At 43.3% G+C, this 18,829-nt stretch overlaps 1 protein-coding gene across 1 annotated transcript; it reads right to left on the bottom strand.

Moving 5' to 3' along the window:
* Positions 1 to 141: 141 nt before the first annotated feature.
* Positions 142 to 18,648, bottom strand: LOC310773805 (dihydrolipoyllysine-residue acetyltransferase component of pyruvate dehydrogenase complex, mitochondrial-like). The gene is made up of 14 exons (XM_083633756.1): positions 18,212 to 18,648; positions 17,386 to 17,487; positions 17,154 to 17,278; positions 15,968 to 16,103; positions 10,649 to 10,775; positions 6,643 to 6,824; positions 6,373 to 6,520; positions 5,027 to 5,094; positions 4,574 to 4,681; positions 4,102 to 4,209; positions 3,467 to 3,585; positions 1,570 to 1,732; positions 1,277 to 1,413; positions 142 to 1,158 (listed from the first exon to the last, which is right to left on the bottom strand). Exons 1-14 carry the CDS (start codon positions 18,479 to 18,481, stop codon positions 1,029 to 1,031), a joined length of 1,923 nt encoding a protein of 640 aa, XP_083489882.1. The 5' UTR covers positions 18,482 to 18,648; the 3' UTR covers positions 142 to 1,028.
* Positions 18,649 to 18,829: the final 181 nt, after the last annotated feature.

Raw genomic sequence — 18,829 nt, 5'->3', positions numbered from 1 at the left:
CATTTATTCAAATAACAGGAATACATCCAGCACCAGCTTTGTGCATTTCCATTCTCAGATACAGTTTCAAAAGGTAAGTGTCAAAGTTATCCCAGGTTTAGAAAATAAACATTCACACTGAAGAGAGAGCGAGTTGGCAAAACCGTTAAGTGCTTCCTTTAAGAATGTTGTCTGAAATCATTAAAGACTGAACATATATGAAATAATATGGTGAAGCCTCATGAAAGCTAGGTTAATTCAACCAAACAGCTACAATACACTATAGCTGCTTATGACAACCTCCCTGATTGTCCCATGCAGCTACAAAGCTCACCGCCATATATACAGCACTGCATTCAGTCCACACCCACAGATGAGAAAACACACAAAATGTTACATAGAACGAATTTAGGCAGCACAAATGTGTATTGATGAGCAGTGAATGGGGACAGGCTTGAGTGTGTGTCTCTTTAGTTCTGAGCTCTATGTTCAGCAATGTTAACTTACATTTCTCCCCAGCTTCTTGCTTGCAGCGCCCTCTGCAGACAAGACGAGCCAGTACCCTCCACTCAAAAGACAGTGGAACCAAGATATAGCTGCTGTTCCTGTGATCTTTATCACATTCACATAACATCACAGATAAACTGTGTAGAGACACACACACATATAGACTTCTGGATAAATACGCCCACTGGTTGGACCTGTAACACCTTCCCTTCATAAAACATTTGCAATGTTTCAGGGACATATAGCCAGTCTCTACACAAAGGCAAAATTTTACCTAATTCTGGTCTCACATGAGAAATTGGGCCTCAATAAATAGAATATGAGAGAGAGAGAGAGAGAGAGAGAGGGAGAGAGAGAGAGATGAGAGATACAGCAAGACAGAAGTGGAGTGAGTTCTGCCTCTTCCCTTTCAGGGAGACTGGAAGTGACCTGGGTGGTAGGCTTGCCAATCACAGGAGGATCGAGACCAGTTTACACCAATCAGATCACTTCGGTGAGAGGTCTCAACCTGTCACAGCAGTTTCGTGACCGTAATTGTCCAATCACAGCAGCATGGTGACAGGTTTCTCCAGGAACTTGCGGAACTCCGCGAGCCACTGGGCGCCGACCGCCCCGTCCACAACCCGGTGGTCGCAGCTCAACGTCACCGACATCACACTGGCTACATCGAACCTGCAAAAGATTAAATTGATGCATCACTGTGCTGCACAAGCCAAATCTTCAAGTTCTGACATCTCTTCTACTTGTGCTAGTATAGTGCATGCATAGCATTACTAGTCACGACACCAACCCTTTTTCATTATCGGCAGGCAGCAGCCGTTTCTCTGAGCCTCCGACAGCCAGGATACAGGCCTGAGGAGGGTTGATGATCGCTGAGAAGTTCTTGATGCCAAACATCCCTAAATTAGAGATAGTGAATGTACCTCCCTGGGGGGGAAAACACAAACATTGAAGAACAAAGTTACAATGATTTGCTGGTTGACAAGTGAGGACCCCTGTTTATTATTTTTTAGAAGAGGCAGTCAAATTGCAAATACCCGTAGACAGATAATGTTCATGTGTGTGGGATTCCGCATGTTGTACCTGGAACTCATGCGGCTGCAGTTTGCCGTCTCTTGCCTTGGCAGCGAGAGCAGACACATCAGAGCTGATGGCAGCCAAACCTTTGGTGTGGGCGTTGAACACTATGGGTGTGATCAGACCATTGGCTGTGCTCACTGCTACACTCACATCCACAACATGATTTCTGCACAAAACAAAAAACAAAACAGACAGACACACACAAATGCAACCATAACTCTTTATAGGGGCTCATATCAGTATAGCCACAGCCTATAGCATATGGCTCATATCAGTATAGCCCCAGCCTATAGCTCATATCAGTATAGCCCCAGCCTATCCACCTTATTTTTGAATGCCCCACTGTACAAATAATTGTGGGTACAAGTTCCAGTTTAATGTGACTTATTGTTGCAGCTTGCCATTTTCTTTGTTATACTCTTTGGCTGCAGACCCGAATTATAAACCGGAAACTGGAGTATGTTATAAAAGTTATAAATATAGTCACGTTATAAACAACTAACCCACGCTGGGGGTCCGTATGGAAACAGTGTTACTCGAAATGGTTAAAAGTGAAATCAATTTGGTCATTTAGTGGTGGTTTACTGCCATGTAACATAGCTAGCTAGCCGCTAACATTAGCCACAGTAGGCTGCACACTGCGCTCTTAAAGGGATATTTATCGACGAGATTTTTGCCAAGCTGGACCTGATTAGTGATTTGCTCCGTTCGCCCAGATGGGTGTCAAGCTGTCAGCAACAAGGCTGGGAGGATCACACCGGAAGAAAAACGCATAGGCATCATGGCCGCTAGAAATAAGGTTGATAGCTGATAATCCTCGCTTCATAACTCTTTATAGGGGCTCATATCAGTATAGCCCCCCCCCCAGCCTATAGCATATGGCTGATAATCCTTGCTTCATAACTCTTTATAGGGGCTCATATCAATTCAGTATAGCCCCAGCCTATTCACCTTATGTAGCCACGCCCATTTGACCCGGTTGTGTGGTCGTGTCACGACTTCCGGCTAAAAAAAGAAAAGAAAAGAAAATGGCTGGCTGCTCCAATATCATCTAACTCTGAATTAACTAATAATCTGGCCAATTGTATGTAACATACCAAATAAAAGCAAACGGCAATGTCTAAGAATGCAACGCCATGTAACTGGCTCATTAAGTCTTGCATTCCAGGGAATTACGTTAACGTCTGCGGGTCTTATTGACGTAAGTGGCTCGAGCGCTCGGAGGAGAGAAAACTATCTGAAGCTTTCTTTGTTGGAGTCCAGGTATGTTTTACAAGAAAGTGCTCATCATTGTCGACGATAACGTTATCTGACCTGGCTAACAGTGGATACTCGCTTGCTTGCTGTGTACCGAGCTCAAAGTAGTAGGCTACATTCTTTATTTTACCCCCTGCACTGTCCACTCCAAAAACAACTCTCTTATTTTGCGCCATGACCGCCGGAAGTGTTAACAGGACCCGGAAGAATTTGGCCCACTGTAAGGTCTGAACATAAGGTGAATAGCATATGGCTATTAATCCTCGTTTAAACTGCTGTTGCTACATTTGACCCATGTGTCCAAACAAAGAAACAGTTCAAGCTACACAGGTTTTACAGGTGGTCTGGTGGTGACAGAGACCATTTACAACAAGAAGGTGACCCCTGCAGTGTAAAAAAAGAAAACATCCAAAACCCAGACTTTTCCATTTCTTGACTAGATTTTAAGATTTTGGTAGGTGAAGATGGTTGGTCAATATCATCCAAATTAATACAAAGAAAACATGTATTCCTATGCGCAATGGAACTCAAAACTAGGAACCTCGAAAGGATTTAATTAATTTGCTGTATATTTTGATATTTTCCAAACTGTAAGAATGGTGAAGAAAAAGTGAGGTGTGTGTGTGTGTGTGTGTTTACTCACTCCCGAATGACTGTGTCCATCCAGGAGGAGTTGGCCTCAGGAACCTTGAGACAGGCCAGAGCACTGGCTTTGATGATGAAGTCATTCACACTGAGTTTGATATTCTGGGCTTTAACCTCCTGAAAGGGTTGAACAAACACAGGAAATGACTTATGTCAGCTATGGTTGTATGGTATGACACAACTATTTCCCCCTCTGTCCTGATTCTGTCTGCACACTCCGATAGAGGAATGAGTCCTAAAACCCGCAAGTTGGCATCGCCTGCTTCCCTCTTCTGGAAGTCAATGGGATTTTTGGTTCAATGCCTGAAATAAGGTCTGTGGTTAACAAAGGTTTATGAAACTGAGACCTTTGTGCTCAGCAAGATCATCTTCACAAATGATGTGTGATTTTTGAAACATTTTCTGAAAATCGCGATTTTTCGCGATCGCATTTATGCTTCAAAAATCATAAGAATGGTGTTCAGTTGTGAAGATTATCGTGCTGAATACAAAGGTCGCCGTTTCATACATTTCTCATAAACCACAGACCTTATTTCAGGGATCTAACCAAAATCCCAGTGTGATGCTAACTTCCGGGTTGGCCTAAAAAAAGATGTCATCCCTGCGGTACTCTATTCCCAACCACAGACTCACAGCATTGAGATCCTTCCTAAGCTCCAGCACTTGGTCCATGTTGATGTCTACAGACAGATAGTAGTGGGGGATGGTTTGTTTAGACTGCATCAACCTCTGAGCAATAACCTGGAGGAGAGAGAGTTCAGACTTCAGCTTTGGTACAGAATTCATCATGGAGAGGAACGAGATGTGTTAGTCGAGTCTGTTTTGATAAATTGAGTGTGAGTGAAATTGTTGTGTGCCTATCTGGAGGGCAAAACTATGGAAAGAGGCTACTGCGAAATGTGGAAATGCAGGACAAAGATAACGGAGCTACACTGTGTAAACCCCAGGGAGTTTGTTTTGCAGTGCTCAATCCAACACCAAACCCAGTACAAACCACTTGGAGCTGACTACTGTCAAAGGAGTTAGAGCAGAAGAAGTCATTATCGAATACAATGGACGACCATAAATCCTCTGTATGTGTATGTGTGTGTATTTGTGTCCTCACCTTGCGGATATTGCTGATAGGGATATCTGTGAAGGTGCCAGTAGGTGCAGCTATAGGTACAACAGGTGCAGGAGCAGCTGGAGCTGCAGCTGTAGTAGCAGCTACAGCCTGCCAATGCAAATTATACATCAAAGATTACTTTCAGTGTGTAAGGCATCCAAACATCCAAATTGTTTGTGTTTTTCTAACAGTACTGCATGATTATGGCTAAAATAATAATCCTAATTATTTTGCCAGTTGTTGTGATCACGATTACTATTTTAGTTTGAACAAATTCTATCAACATTTTGCCTATTTTCAACTACTGCATACATACTAGATGAAATAAAAAATTTCTATATTGCCAGCATTTCTGTGATTATTTATTGTGGAAATTGGAATCGTTACTTATAATTACACAGAATGAAACCTAACAGAGACAGGGATGCAGAAGATGGCAGGTGCTTCACTTACAGGGGCAGCCTTGGGTGGCACAAAGCTCTCAATGTCTTTCCTGGTGACGCGTCCATCAGGGCCAGAACCTACACAGCAAAATGCGTGTAAAAAAACCTGATCATAGCTCATTTTAGGTCTCCCTATACTACGTTCACTCTACTTGTTGCCTGTACCTACAAAAAGCCATACAAATAGATTGATCACTAATTTATAGGGGTGTCACGATACCCTCAGTTCACGATACGATACGATACAGGGTTCACGATAACGATACGATACAATATATATTATTATTTTTTTTACAAAACTTGAATAATGAAAATATATGACTGGAAAAATAGTCTTATTTGAAATACACAAAATGCAAAACAAATGCTGTTGTTGGAAATTAGAAAACAACATGGAAGATAAGGCTTATCTTGCAATATAATGTGTCACACTGTCACAAACTAAACGTTTGTTGCATGGTAGGCCTAAAAGAAAAATAAACTATACAATCTATATCTCAAATAACTTATGCAGGCAACGAGCTGTGTATTGTAGGCTAGTACTATCTTTATATTTAATTGTCATCCTCTTAAGAGGATGATTCCTCTTCAATGAATTCTCTGACTGCACTGTATGTTGAGCATTGCGCAGCGTTAATTGGCGATTGAAACATATCAAGTTAAAGTTACTCGTACAATTAGACATGGTAATCGTAACGTGCAATTAGAAATTGTTTCGGGAGTACAGAGCTGCATGATCGCCTAATGACAGATAGCCTATTATGCGCACATTAGACGCATTCAGAGCGAGATTCATTTGTAGGCTATACTATTAACTGCTTACCCAACATGTTGTTCCCGTGGAAACAATGGCACGAACTAGTTAATTTCAGACTACTGTAGGTCTAGTCTTTAGAGATAAGGGGAGACATCTCGCCTGCCACTTGGACCGGCGGGGTCTCCCTGTCAGAGTGTCCGTCCGTGCCTCTGCCAGTGCAGGCAGAGGCAGACACACACAGTCAGTGCGCTGCGGTCATCCACTGAAACACGGGGTCCGCATGAGGATAACTGCACGGGGAAACGTGAATAAGTGTTGCGCAAACTTCACCAGCAATGCATTAATCTATAAATAGCGCATTTAATCTTGTCGGTTATTTAATGAGCGTCGGTTTAGTCCCCATTTCAAGCAAAGCAATGTTCAGAGGTTCTTTTTCTCAGGATATAGTTTTTCATCTCCACGATATCATCACGTTTTGATATCGCGAAATTTCGTGGGACGAAATATCGTGACATCCCTACTAATTTAAGATTTTTTTGGGGGCCCTAGTATTCTCACAAAATATGCCTTGGTGACGACTTGTGTCAGGCCGTACTCACCGCTGACCTGTGCCAGGTCGATTCCTTTCTCAGCTGCCAGTTTCTTGGCGAGGGGGCTGGCGAACACACGTCCTTTCCTGGCTGCCGCTGGGGCAGCGGCCGCAGCCACAGGAGCAGGGGTGGGTGCTGCAACAGCTGGTGCTGCAGCCTAGAATGTAAACACAAACATTCACAAATCAGGCGTTCAATCTCGAGGATTGTATGTGTATGTTTACTTTTATTTGAAAGTAAGAATGTGTATGTGTGTGTGCGTGTGTGTGTGTGTCTCACCGGTGCTGGGGCTGGAGGAGGTGTGGCGACCTCTGCCACGCCAGTCTCTACATAATTGTTGAAGGCAGCGATATCACTCTCCTTCTCTACAATAATGCAGAGTGGCATCCCCAGCGGGACGTCCCGAGTGCCCTCTGGCACCATGATTTTTGCCAAATACCCCTCCTCCTGCACCTCAAACCCTAGATACAAACAATAACCAAATTACCTTTTACTTTCAGGCCATTTCATTAAGGATGTAAGACAATTGTGTGTGTGTGTGTGTGTGTGTGTGTGTGTGTGTGTGTGTGTGTGTGTGTGTGTGTGTGTGTGTGTGTGTGTGTGTGTGTGTCTGTTCTATTTCTGCAATAATTGGCAGTCGCCACATTTGGAGGAGGCGCTGTTTCCTTTATCCATAGATTCAGACTAGATACATCTGTCACTATAAGCTTTCCCATTGATTGTGCATCTATTAATGTTTGTGTTCAAGGATTTTTTGTCTAAATGTGAACACAAATAAGGGTATTAAAATGTGTGTGTGTGTGTGTGTGTGTGTGTGTGTGTGTGTGTGTGTGTGTGTGTGTGTGTGTGTGTGTGTGTGTGTGTGTGTGTGTGTGTTTCTGCGTTGCATATAAAGGGATAGAAGTTAGTATTTATCCCATTAAGACCTATGGCGCCCTCTAGAAAAGCATTCTAAAAGCTAAGGCGCATTTCAAACAGCCTCCTAAAACCTTAGGGATAGTGTATAAAGTATCATTTCAAACAGCCTACTAAAACCTTAGGGATAGTGTATAAGTATAATTTCAAACAGCCTCCTAAAACCTTAGGGATAGTGTATAGAGTAGGCATGGGTCGGTGTGAAACTTTTAAAACCGGTTCGATATTGCTCTTTATACCGAATCTAACCAGTATACCGAATTATTAAATGACCCTCTGCGAGATATAGTGTAATGAATGAATGATCATATTTGACCACATGTCTGTCAGCGTGAAGTTATGGCCCTCTGAGATCAAAATTTTAACCTAGCTTGTTGGATGATGCCAACTTTAGAGAAATACTTTTAACGTGGTGGATTATTGGTCGATCATCAGAAGCATGGATTTAAGACTCCTTTTTCACAGTTTTGAAGAGCACCATATCTTTAACCAGGTGAGTGGTGATTGCTGCACGACTTCCTACACTGTAGCACTGTCCCGTTTAGCGTTATATTTGCATCTTCACCAGAAAACTCACGGTGAAAGGACCACAATGGAAACAAGCCCTCTGGCTTTATTGTGTTTTACTCCTTTTGATCAATATTGTTTTGTTGTATTGTCTTGCACAATTCTGCATTTATTGAATCAATAAAGATATCAATCAATCAATCAAACGGTGCTCTGTGTGAAATTTGATCTCATCTACGTTGATGTTGCTGCGATCGCCTAAGCAGTACGGCTCTCAGTAGTCGTGTTTCCATTACCCTCAGAAATGCGCAAAATCTAAATATCGCAATAGAAATTGGGTAATGGAAACACGTAAATTTCGAAAAACCTCCCAAATATCGCAAAAAGTTTTTGCGCTCTCATGAGGTGGTTTTTCAGACGTGTCGATATAGCAGTTTATCGCAAAAGTGGAACACTTTTTCCGCATTTGCACGTCATGTGACCCATCTTCTCCTTTGGAAAATGAGGGAGAAAGGGTTTCTATAAGCTGTGGCAAAACCTCCGCAGCAAGTGGAAAACTTTGAAGCAACGCTACCTAGCAGAAAGACGTGTGACGGTGACAGGCTGCCTGTGTGCGCGCATTAAGCACAGCGCCGAGATGAGGGGATGAAAAGCACACACCGGTGCGGTGACTAAAGTGAATAGACGGAGTAATACATTACACACGTTTCAGGTGCAATGTTATAATTATAATACACGACATTCCGATTATTGCACCAAATCAGCCTTTTCCCCTCCATCTCTAAATCGGACCAGTTGTAGGCTATTAGGCTACCTTTTTTCCTCTGCCTGTCGCGCTCACTCCATTCACCGCAGCCAGCAACATTTTGCGACTCATTTTCTTTTGAATTGATAATCAGGCTGTTTATATGCGTTGTAAATTCATGTTGTGATTTGAATTGACCATTGGTTGGATTTGAGCATGCATGCAGGGGACGGGATATGGGGCAGATCCCCGTGCATAATCACTGTGGCAGCTGCTGGTAACGGGAATTGCGTTCAGGTGTGCGCGCCGTCAGACCAAACTCAACTTCAATGGAAACGCCTACAAGTCGCAATTGTACATTGTCGAAGTTGTAGAAATATCGCAATTATTTTGCGAAAAACTGTAATGGAAACACAGCTAGAGACTCCCTTATGAGCCTTCGTTTCATTCTGTCAGGCTGGCTTGACCGAGCAGCAAGTCTGACTTCACGTTAGTAAACACAACACAGCCGGTGAGTAATAACACGTAACGTTACGTTACCTGTTGTTAGTAACATTAATACCCACGTACCGCGGGGGGCCAATGCGAGCGTCGGATTGTGTCTGTGTATGTCAGTTTATAAACAAAGTAACTATAACTAATAAACATTAGATGAATCAAGTTGTCATGTTGCTCATTACTAATGCAATACAAGTTGGATTTAACCCTGTATCATAGACTGCTGAGGCTGCCTTTTAATTTGCGTTTTAATTGACCAGTTCCTGGCATAATGAAACATGTCAGTTGATGGTTACCAGGAAATCAAACTGGTTTAAGCTCGTACACCGGACCGGACCGGCAAAACCAGAAATCGACTCATGCCTAGTATATGAGGGATCAGCCGAGCAGCATTTTGTAAACAAACTGCGTCACTGGGTGGCAACGGCAATGGAACCCTATGGAGCGTGAGCTTTGGGAGGCTTGAGTGTCTGACTCTAGCCGACTGACTCCGTTTACATTTTAAAAACTGCAACAGTTCACACAACTTTAACACGACATGCATATATCGTCGCTGTTGTGCCAGGACCTCGAATGTCCCTTTTTTCACTTTTTTACTTTACATAAATCAGTGCCATTGGTCACCCTTCACGTCTCGGTGTGGTTTTTACCAAATGCAACCAATGGAAAAGCATTAAAACGAGCTTGTGAGTAAATCTCGTAACGCCATTCGCCCTCAATCTGTCAGTCAAACCTCGAAATTCCTCCCCTACCTCCGTCTGTACCCCCCGACGCAGGACACTAAACCCGGAAAAGTCACACGGCAGACGTGCCATGGATTTCTGATATCGTTTTGACTAATCCTGGCTTCCTCTGACGTTAATAGATCAATCAAATGTTTTCCAGTTATTCCTAGGCTGCAAACTTGTTTTAACATGCAAATTGGAGTGTTTTCTGAGGAGAATAAAGTAACGTTAACGCTACGTTATGTCAGACTGTTCTCACCCCATGCCCAAGCCCCCGGCATGAGAGCCGAGGAGGGCTGCTGCGCACGCCCCCGCGGCCCGGAGCTTGGGGCTCGTGCATGAGCATACGACTCTCTCCCGCCTGACTGGCCGGGACAGAGTGCTTCCAACTCGGACTGATAATATAAACAACATCATTTGAGCTTATCCAGGTAAGATAATAAAGTAATGACACATTCAGCGGGAAACTAACTATAATTAAGACATGTGCCAACTTTGACGACGTTTGGTTCAGTATGTCAAGAGCAAACAGGTTTTTTTAACTTCCTGAAAAGTTGCTGTTTTGGAGATTCGAGGTCCTGGAACGACAGCGACGATATTATACATCAAACTCTTGAGCTAATTCTGCTCTCACTCAGAATGTCAAAATATAAGCGATGTGATGTAAAAGGCATAGAGTCCATCAAGGGCGATATCTAGGGCTGTCGCGCTTTTTTTTGCTATTACAGTTCATTATTTAATGAGAATACTAAAATATTTTAATTACTTAAACTGCCCATCCCTAGTAATAAGTAACGAATTATACCAACAGTTTAATACTCTGAATCAGTATTGTGTGTGAAAAAGAGGTATTGGTGGATAGAGTTGTGCTATACATTAGCATTAGTGGCTTTACCAATGGTTGCCTTGTCAGTCTCGATCTCAGCCAGCAGATCTCCTTCACTCAGCTTCTCTCCAACCTTCTTCTCCCAGCGCTGCACTGTACCCATCGTCATGGTGGGAGAGAGGGCAGGAAGCAGAATCTGTAACGCACGCGCACGCACAGGCAGGCACACACACACACACACACACACACACACACACACACACACACACACACACACACACACATACATTTCTATTACAGACAATAGACCTTATTCAAATGAAGTAACTCAGGTACAGACACGCCCACCGCCGCCATTTTGTTGACATTCCGCAGCGCGCTGTTTAAAAGTGACTGACAGCTGTCATAGCTTAGGACGCTAGCCAACGTTACTTACTAGCCTATTTAATGCCGTTTTTACTGTGTCAGGAGCTATTTCACAACAGCGATAGTGTGCTGTGTAATAATACATGGCTGTAGTAATAGCAGCAATAAAAGCCCAGGTGTTAGCTACTAGCTACTGTCCACAAACGGGAAGGGAAAGAGACTAGAGGCTAACTTTTGTAGCAAACATTGGGCTCATCCAAGCAAGCGTCATATCAAACAAACATTGAACGTTACGGTTATTTACCTTTGCTGTCACGACAATGTTTGATGATGATGATGATGATGTCGTTGGTGGCACAAAAGTAAAAATGTCAGACCAATTGCCACAGATGAAATAGTTATAACGTAGGACTCAAGGGATTTGAAAGCCTTCAGCTCCTGAGACGTGTAGCCTATGCCAATACTGTATTCACAATGTCCGGTACGTTATACCTGGCAATATAATGAGTTATATTTACCGGTACTCTAAGTCAGTTTTTTTATAGGTGTCCGCACCTCCGACCAAACTTATTATTAAACTCTTTGACGAAGCCATAACTGTTGTTATACACTCTGCCGGACTACGTTACGGCTGCGGTTTGTCAACAATATGGTGCCGTCCGGGGTTATCGAATAAGGTCTATACGCTTCATGGTTAGTAAATATCTACAGTGTGCCATATTTACAACTGTATGTTTTTTTGTAACTTCCCCCCCAATGAATAGTTATCCTTTTGTTAAAGATACAACAGTGAGGGTTAGGTACCATGTTGTTGAGAGTTTCTAAATATTTACCTATCATGTGCCAATGCAACACTTACCATACATACAATACAAACATTTATAAAACGGATAGTTCCGCTCCTTGATTGTGATTGGCTGAGCTGTATTCCAAGCCATTGCAAAACACACACCTGGGACCACAGTATTACTGCGTCAAACAGTGTGTTGCTGCGTCTCTACAGTATGTTGTATCTGCATCACAGTATTACTGCATCAAACAGTCTGTGTTGCTGCGTCTCATCTGCATCACAGTATTACTGTGTCAGTCTGTGTTGCTGCGTCTCATCTGCATCACAGTATTACTGTGTCAGTCTGTGTTGCTGCATCTCATCTGCATCACAGTATTACTGTGTCAGTCTATGTTGCTGCGTCTCATCTGCATCACAGTATTACTGTGTCAGTCTGTGTTGCTGCGTCTCATCTGCATCACAGTATTACTGTGTCAGTCTGTGTTGCTGCGTCTCATCTGCATCACAGTATTACTGCATCAGTCTGTGTTGCTGCATCTCATCTGCATCACAGTATTACTGTGTCAGTCTGTGTTGCTGCGTCTCATCTGCATCACAGTATTACTGTGTCAGTCTGTGTTGCTGCGTCTCATCTGCATCACAGTATTACTGTGTCAGTCTGTGTTGCTGCATCTCATCTGCATCACAGTATTACTGTGTCAGTCTGTGTTGCTGCATCTCATCTGCATCACAGTATTACTGTGTCAGTCTATGTTGCTGCGTCTCATCTGCATCACAGTATTACTGTGTCAGTCTGTGTTGCTGCGTCTCATCTGCATCACAGTATTACTGTGTCAGTCTGTGTTGCTGCGTCTCATCTGCATCACAGTATTACTGCATCAGTCTGTGTTGCTGCATCTCATCTGCATCACAGTATTACTGTGTCAGTCTGTGTTGCTGCGTCTCATCTGCATCACAGTATTACTGTGTCAGTCTGTGTTGCTGCGTCTCATCTGCATCACAGTATTACTGTGTCAGTCTGTGTTGCTGCGTCTCATCTGCATCACAGTATTACTGTGTCAGTCTGTGTTGCTGCGTCTCATCTGCATCACAGTATTACTGTGTCAGTCTGTGTTGCTGCATCTCATCTGCATCACAGTATTACTGTGTCAGTCTATGTTGCTGCGTCTCATCTGCATCACAGTATTACTGTGTCAGTCTGTGTTGCTGCGTCTCATCTGCATCACAGTATTACTGTGTCAGTCTATGTTGCTGCGTCTCATCTGCATCACAGTATTACTGTGTCAGTCTATGTTGCTGCGTCTCACCTGCATCACAGTATTACTGCGTCAGTCTGTGTTGCTGCGTCTCATCTGCATCACAGTATTACTGTGTCAGTCTGTGTTGCTGCGTCTCATCTGCATCACAGTATTACTGTGTCAGTCTGTGTTGCTGCGTCTCATCTGCATCACAGTATTACTGTGTCAGTCTGTGTTGCTGCGTCTCATCTGCATCACAGTATTACTGTGTCAGTCTGTGTTGCTGCGTCTCATCTGCATCACAGTATTACTGTGTCAGTCTGTGTTGCTGCGTCTCATCTGCATCACAGTATTACTGTGTCAGTCTGTGTTGCTGCGTCTCATCTGCATCACAGTATTACTGTGTCAGTCTGTGTTGCTGCGTCTCATCTGCATCACAGTATTACTGTGTCAGTCTGTGTTGCTGCGTCTCATCTGCATCACAGTATTACTGTGTCAGTCTATGTTGCTGCGTCTCATCTGCATCACAGTATTACTGTGTCAGTCTGTGTTGCTGCGTCTCATCTGCATCACAGTATTACTGTGTCAGTCTATGTTGCTGCGTCTCATCTGCATCACAGTATTACTGTGTCAGTCTGTGTTGCTGCGTCTCATCTGCATCACAGTATTACTGCGTCAGTCTGTGTTGCTGCGTCTCATCTGCATCACAGTATTACTGTGTCAGTCTGTGTTGCTGCGTCTCATCTGCATCACAGTATTACTGTGTCAGTCTGTGTTGCTGCATCTCATCTGCATCACAGTATTACTGCGTCAGTCTGTGTTGCTGCGTCTCATCTGCATCACAGTATTACTGTGTCAGTCTGTGTTGCTGCATCTCATCTGCATCACAGTATTACTGTGTCAGTCTGTGTTGCTGCATCTCATCTGCATCACAGTATTACTGTGTCAGTCTGTGTTGCTGCATCTCATCTGCATCACAGTATTACTGTGTCAGTCTGTGTTGCTGCATCTCATCTGCATCACAGTATTACTGTGTCAGTCTGTGTTGCTGCATCTCATCTGCATCACAGTATTACTGTGTCAGTCTGTGTTGCTGCGTCTCATCTGCATCACAGTATTACTGCGTCAGTCTGTGTTGCTGCGTCTCATCTGCATCACAGTATTACTGCGTCAGTCTGTGTTGCTGCGTCTCATCTGCATCACAGTATTACTGTGTCAGTCTGTGTTGCTGCGTCTCATCTGCATCACAGTATTACTGCGTCAGTCTGTGTTGCTGCGTCTCATCTGCATCACAGTATTACTGTGTCATTCTGTGTTGCTGCGTCTCATCTGCATCACAGTATTACTGTGTCAGTCTGTGTTGCTGCATCTCATCTGCATCACAGTATTACTGTGTCAGTCTGTGTTGCTGCATCTCATCTGCATCACAGTATTACTGTGTCAGTCTGTGTTGCTGCGTCTCATCTGCATCACAGTATTACTGTGTCAGTCTGTGTTGCTGCGTCTCATCTGCATCACAGTATTACTGTGTCAGTCTGTGTTGCTGCGTCTCATCTGCATCACAGTATTACTGTGTCAGTCTATGTTGCTGCGTCTCATCTGCATCACAGTATTACTGTGTCAGTCTGTGTTGCTGCGTCTCATCTGCATCACAGTATCACTGCATCAGTCTGCGGTGTTGCTTGACAACCATTCTGCTAAAATCGCTGCTGAATGACTACATTGCCTGGCGGAAGAACGGTATTTATTATCAATATTGCTTTTTTTTGTTTGTCTGTGTGTTTATTTTATGAAACCTTGCCAATTGCCATCAGGTAGGCTACGTATATAGAGTAACTAGGGATGCACATTTTCCGCAAATTCCAAACTCGATCATTGCTAACGTTAACAATCAATCAATCAATCGATTACCGGTAATTGTAATTAAAAATACAAAACTTTCCAAACCATACCAAATGCGTTTTTTCGTCAATAAAACTTTTATTTATGCAGCAGCAACATATTGTATATTTCTCACAGCATTGCATAGCATAGCCTACGCTATGAAACACATAAAAACGTGGAGGCATAACTTTTTAGACATGTCAACATTTGCCCAGAATCCCCGTCACGGCCGCAGGGGCTCACTTACCCACGCAGATTGTGACGCGGGGTTACTCCAGGTGAGCCAATTTATCCGAATGAACACTGTTCTACTTGAACAGCATCTTATGACTTGTCTGAAAAGGGCTATAGTGATGTAGCCGAGTGTCCGGGTCCGCCTATTACTTACACTTTGTTAAAACAATAAATGAGAGTCAGGCTGTAACGTTATAACACGTTTCCCACATTCATTCTCAGTTAGCTCCTAGCGTTAGCACACACCAGCTCTCTGGTCAACAACAAAGTCCCTCACTTCCTATTGTACGGCAACTCTTGAGGGGACAAACACAGAGCCTCGCATACACGCTGAACACAGTCTGTTACAGTGATATAATTGCGCCCTCTGGAGATCATTGAAAAATGATTTGAAAACACAATTTAATGCGTTGCTTTTATGTTTTGTTTTGATCGAGTAATTTTTCTTTGCTCGAGTAAATCCTTAACAAGCAATTAATCGAATTCGATTAATTGTGTGCATCCCTAAGAGTAACCGTTCTATAAAAGCAATAAGTAATTTTACAACAGTTAAGGGGGGTTTTACGTGGTTTTAAGTTTATGTTAGGGATACAATTTCAATTGTGAAATTAATAATGACAACTCCAGTTTCTTCATTATTTTTTTGGCTTCATAGTGTGGTTTAAAAATCTGTTTTTGTAAATCGAAGGATGCAAAGCTTCTTCAGCAATCTCTTGAATCCCAATAAACAAGAAATATAGATTTAGCATTTTGTTTTTCCTCATGAAAAGTTATGATTCAAATTTGAAGACATTGCCACTGCACCCCAATTCTATTGATCAGTAATCACGTTGGTATTGGTAACGGACTACTTTGTTAATATGAGGGCATATCTACCTTCAAGTGTGTGGGGTAAGAGCTGCCTGGGGCTGCAGGAGGAGGAGGAGGAGGAGCGGCTGCTGATGAAGGCGTGGCACCAGCTGCTTTTAGTGAGTCCAATGTGACATCCTTAAAGGCTGGGATGAGGTCAGGACTACCAGAGAAATATATACAGATATTAGACATAAACACAATCAAACGATTAACACATCAAGTAGAGACATGCTGAATGAAAACTACTTGAGTTTTGATATGGAATGAAAATATAATGAAAACAACTTACTGTCAGAATTCTGTCCAAACAACTTGTTAATTTGACAAAGAAGCAGCCATACAGATGTATGTAATGTACAGTCATTACAGTTAAGTGGGACACAAAATGGATACACCATAGTATGACACACATGTGACTCTGAATGGCAATTTATCAGCTTTAACATGGGAGAATCTACCTTCTATGCCATAACCCTAATGTAGCATAGCAAAGTCTTATTAAGCAATATCCTGATTGAGTGGTGTCACCATTGTGACAAACACCTAGAGCCACTGCACCATTCTTGACCAGTGCATGCAGTTATTTTCACTTTAAAAAAGGAAAACATCCCAATGATTCAATCCATGAACCGTTAACCCATTGATACCTGATGCAGCATTTGCGTGTATTCGCGGTTTGCGGTCTTAAAGGGATACACACACAAATGCTGCATCAGGTATCAATGGGTTAAAACACAAATGAAGTTTACCATTAATTTGAAAAGAGACTTTTGAAGGATTTTCAGCTAATGAGCAAAGACATGTGAACCAACTACAAAAGCGGTGTGAAGACAAGAGTGGAGGTGTCCCACGTATGATGCTAATGAATGAAAATAATTTGAGAACATGATATACAGTATATTTATATCAAGCCATGGAGAGCCTATAGCACATTCTTGTCTCATCAAGATGATTTTAAACGCAGTTGGAAATTACTCATTATGAAGAAAAGGAGAAGCATGAAAAATATATACAATTGCCCCAAGTGCATACAGGTCTCTCGTAACAGGTTTCAATTTTAGAGAGCATTTACAGCTAGACCTTTCAGCAGAGCCCGTTGGAAGTCTTTCAGTTGAGTCAGTCAGCTGTTTAACTCCAAAACCACTAGTAAAGTGGTTAGTTCACATCCTTAGTTCACATCCTACAGGGACCGATATATACAGACACTTACCTGTCAACTGTGATGCAGATCACTGCTCCTATAGCGACGTTCTGGGTCCCTTCAGGAACCAGGATCTTGGCCAGATAGCATTCCTCCATCATCTCAAACCCCACTGTGGCCTTGTCAGTCTCCACCTACACAGACAGAAACATTGAAAATAAATAATGCGTAGTGTTGATGATACTCTATAGACACACACACACACACACACACACACACACACACACACACGGCTCCTAACCTCTGCTATAAGTTCGCCCTCGTTGATCTTTTCTCCCTCCTTCTTCTCCCAGCGAGCGATAGTTCCTGTCTGCATGGTGGGAGAGAGTGCAGGCAGCTCGACCTGTCACACACAAGCAACGGCAGGACGACAGTTAGTGACAAGTGAGAAAAATCATCACATAGCCAAGTGGAGAGCCAAATATCAAAGCAATCACAGACAGTCCCTCACTCTCTGGCACCATCGGCAAGCTTTTCCTCCTATTCAATTAAAAAATAACCCTGGGTGGCACTCTGTCAGTTTACAGCATCCTGACTGGAGCTTCATATAAGGGCAATGTAAATGTTAGGAAGGGTCAGTTTTGTAACAACAGTTGCTCCATCACCATTACCTGATCCCTTTGGGGGGACAAGTGGATCATCAACCATGAGTTTCTCCATGTTTTTGTGTCGTTTTGGCTTCAAGGTCAGATAAACATCTGGTAACATTTAGCTAAGTGCTACAGGTACCAGCCAGATACATGGGGTCCCCAAACTTTCAAGTTCAACTTGTAACAAAGTATTTTTTACAGTGGTATTTCTACTTTTACTTAGATCAAGTCAAACATCTGAATACTTCTTCCACCACTGCAGAACATTCATTCGTATAGATTTTCTAAGGTCGTGGTCTGTTTGTCCTTTTGCTGGGGACCCCTTGGACCTCCCTGGACCTAGCTGTGCTAGGAAACCATCAAACTCTCAAAATGGAACCTCACTCGTCTAGCCACAGCTATCAATAGCCAAACAATGCTAGCTAACGTTGCCATTAGCAACCTAAACGGGTAGGCAGGCAGGGTAAGTTAACCTACCTTCTGGTGAGGGGGCAGGCTGTAGAAGCGCTTCGTCTGACAGCTGCTGGCAGGCTGAGGACACCGCGGGAAACCTATCCTGTGGCCCGTGAAGACGACGCCGTTAACCCCTCCGCATGCAGCCCTGCCCCGGGACGCTGCTCCGGAGTGAAGCCGCCTCAAACGGCCAGTTGTCCCGGGTCTGAGCGCAGCAGGCCCGGAGAGGACACGGGGACAGGCAGGGAACCCGGCCGCGGCGCTCGGCCTGAGCCGCAGGAGCAGACGAAGCATTTCGCAGCAATTGAAACACTACACAAATCTATTGAATTATGTATGAGTCACACCGGACGGCATCAGACAGCTCTGCTGGTACCGTGAGTCACTGTCACCAGAACCAAACGGACCCGTGCTGCTCACTTTCTAATGACCTCCCCCAGTCCAAAACACAACGCTTTGCGGCTCTCCTCCAAGTCCTGCCGTCGCTTGTCAGTGAGTGTCGCAAATGAGGCGCTCGTCTACAATCAAGGAAGTCATATATTTAGCTCTAGAATTGTACCAATCTAAGGAGTAGGCTACAATTCTAATCAATGAAATGTCCACCAGGAAATTAAACATATCAAATTATTGATATATTTATTT

The sequence above is a fragment of the Poromitra crassiceps genome, assembly GCF_964638095.1.
Source record: "Poromitra crassiceps genome assembly, chromosome: 1".
NCBI lineage: Eukaryota > Metazoa > Chordata > Actinopteri > Beryciformes > Melamphaidae > Poromitra > Poromitra crassiceps.
This window is presented reverse-complemented; position numbering and strand designations above follow the sequence as displayed.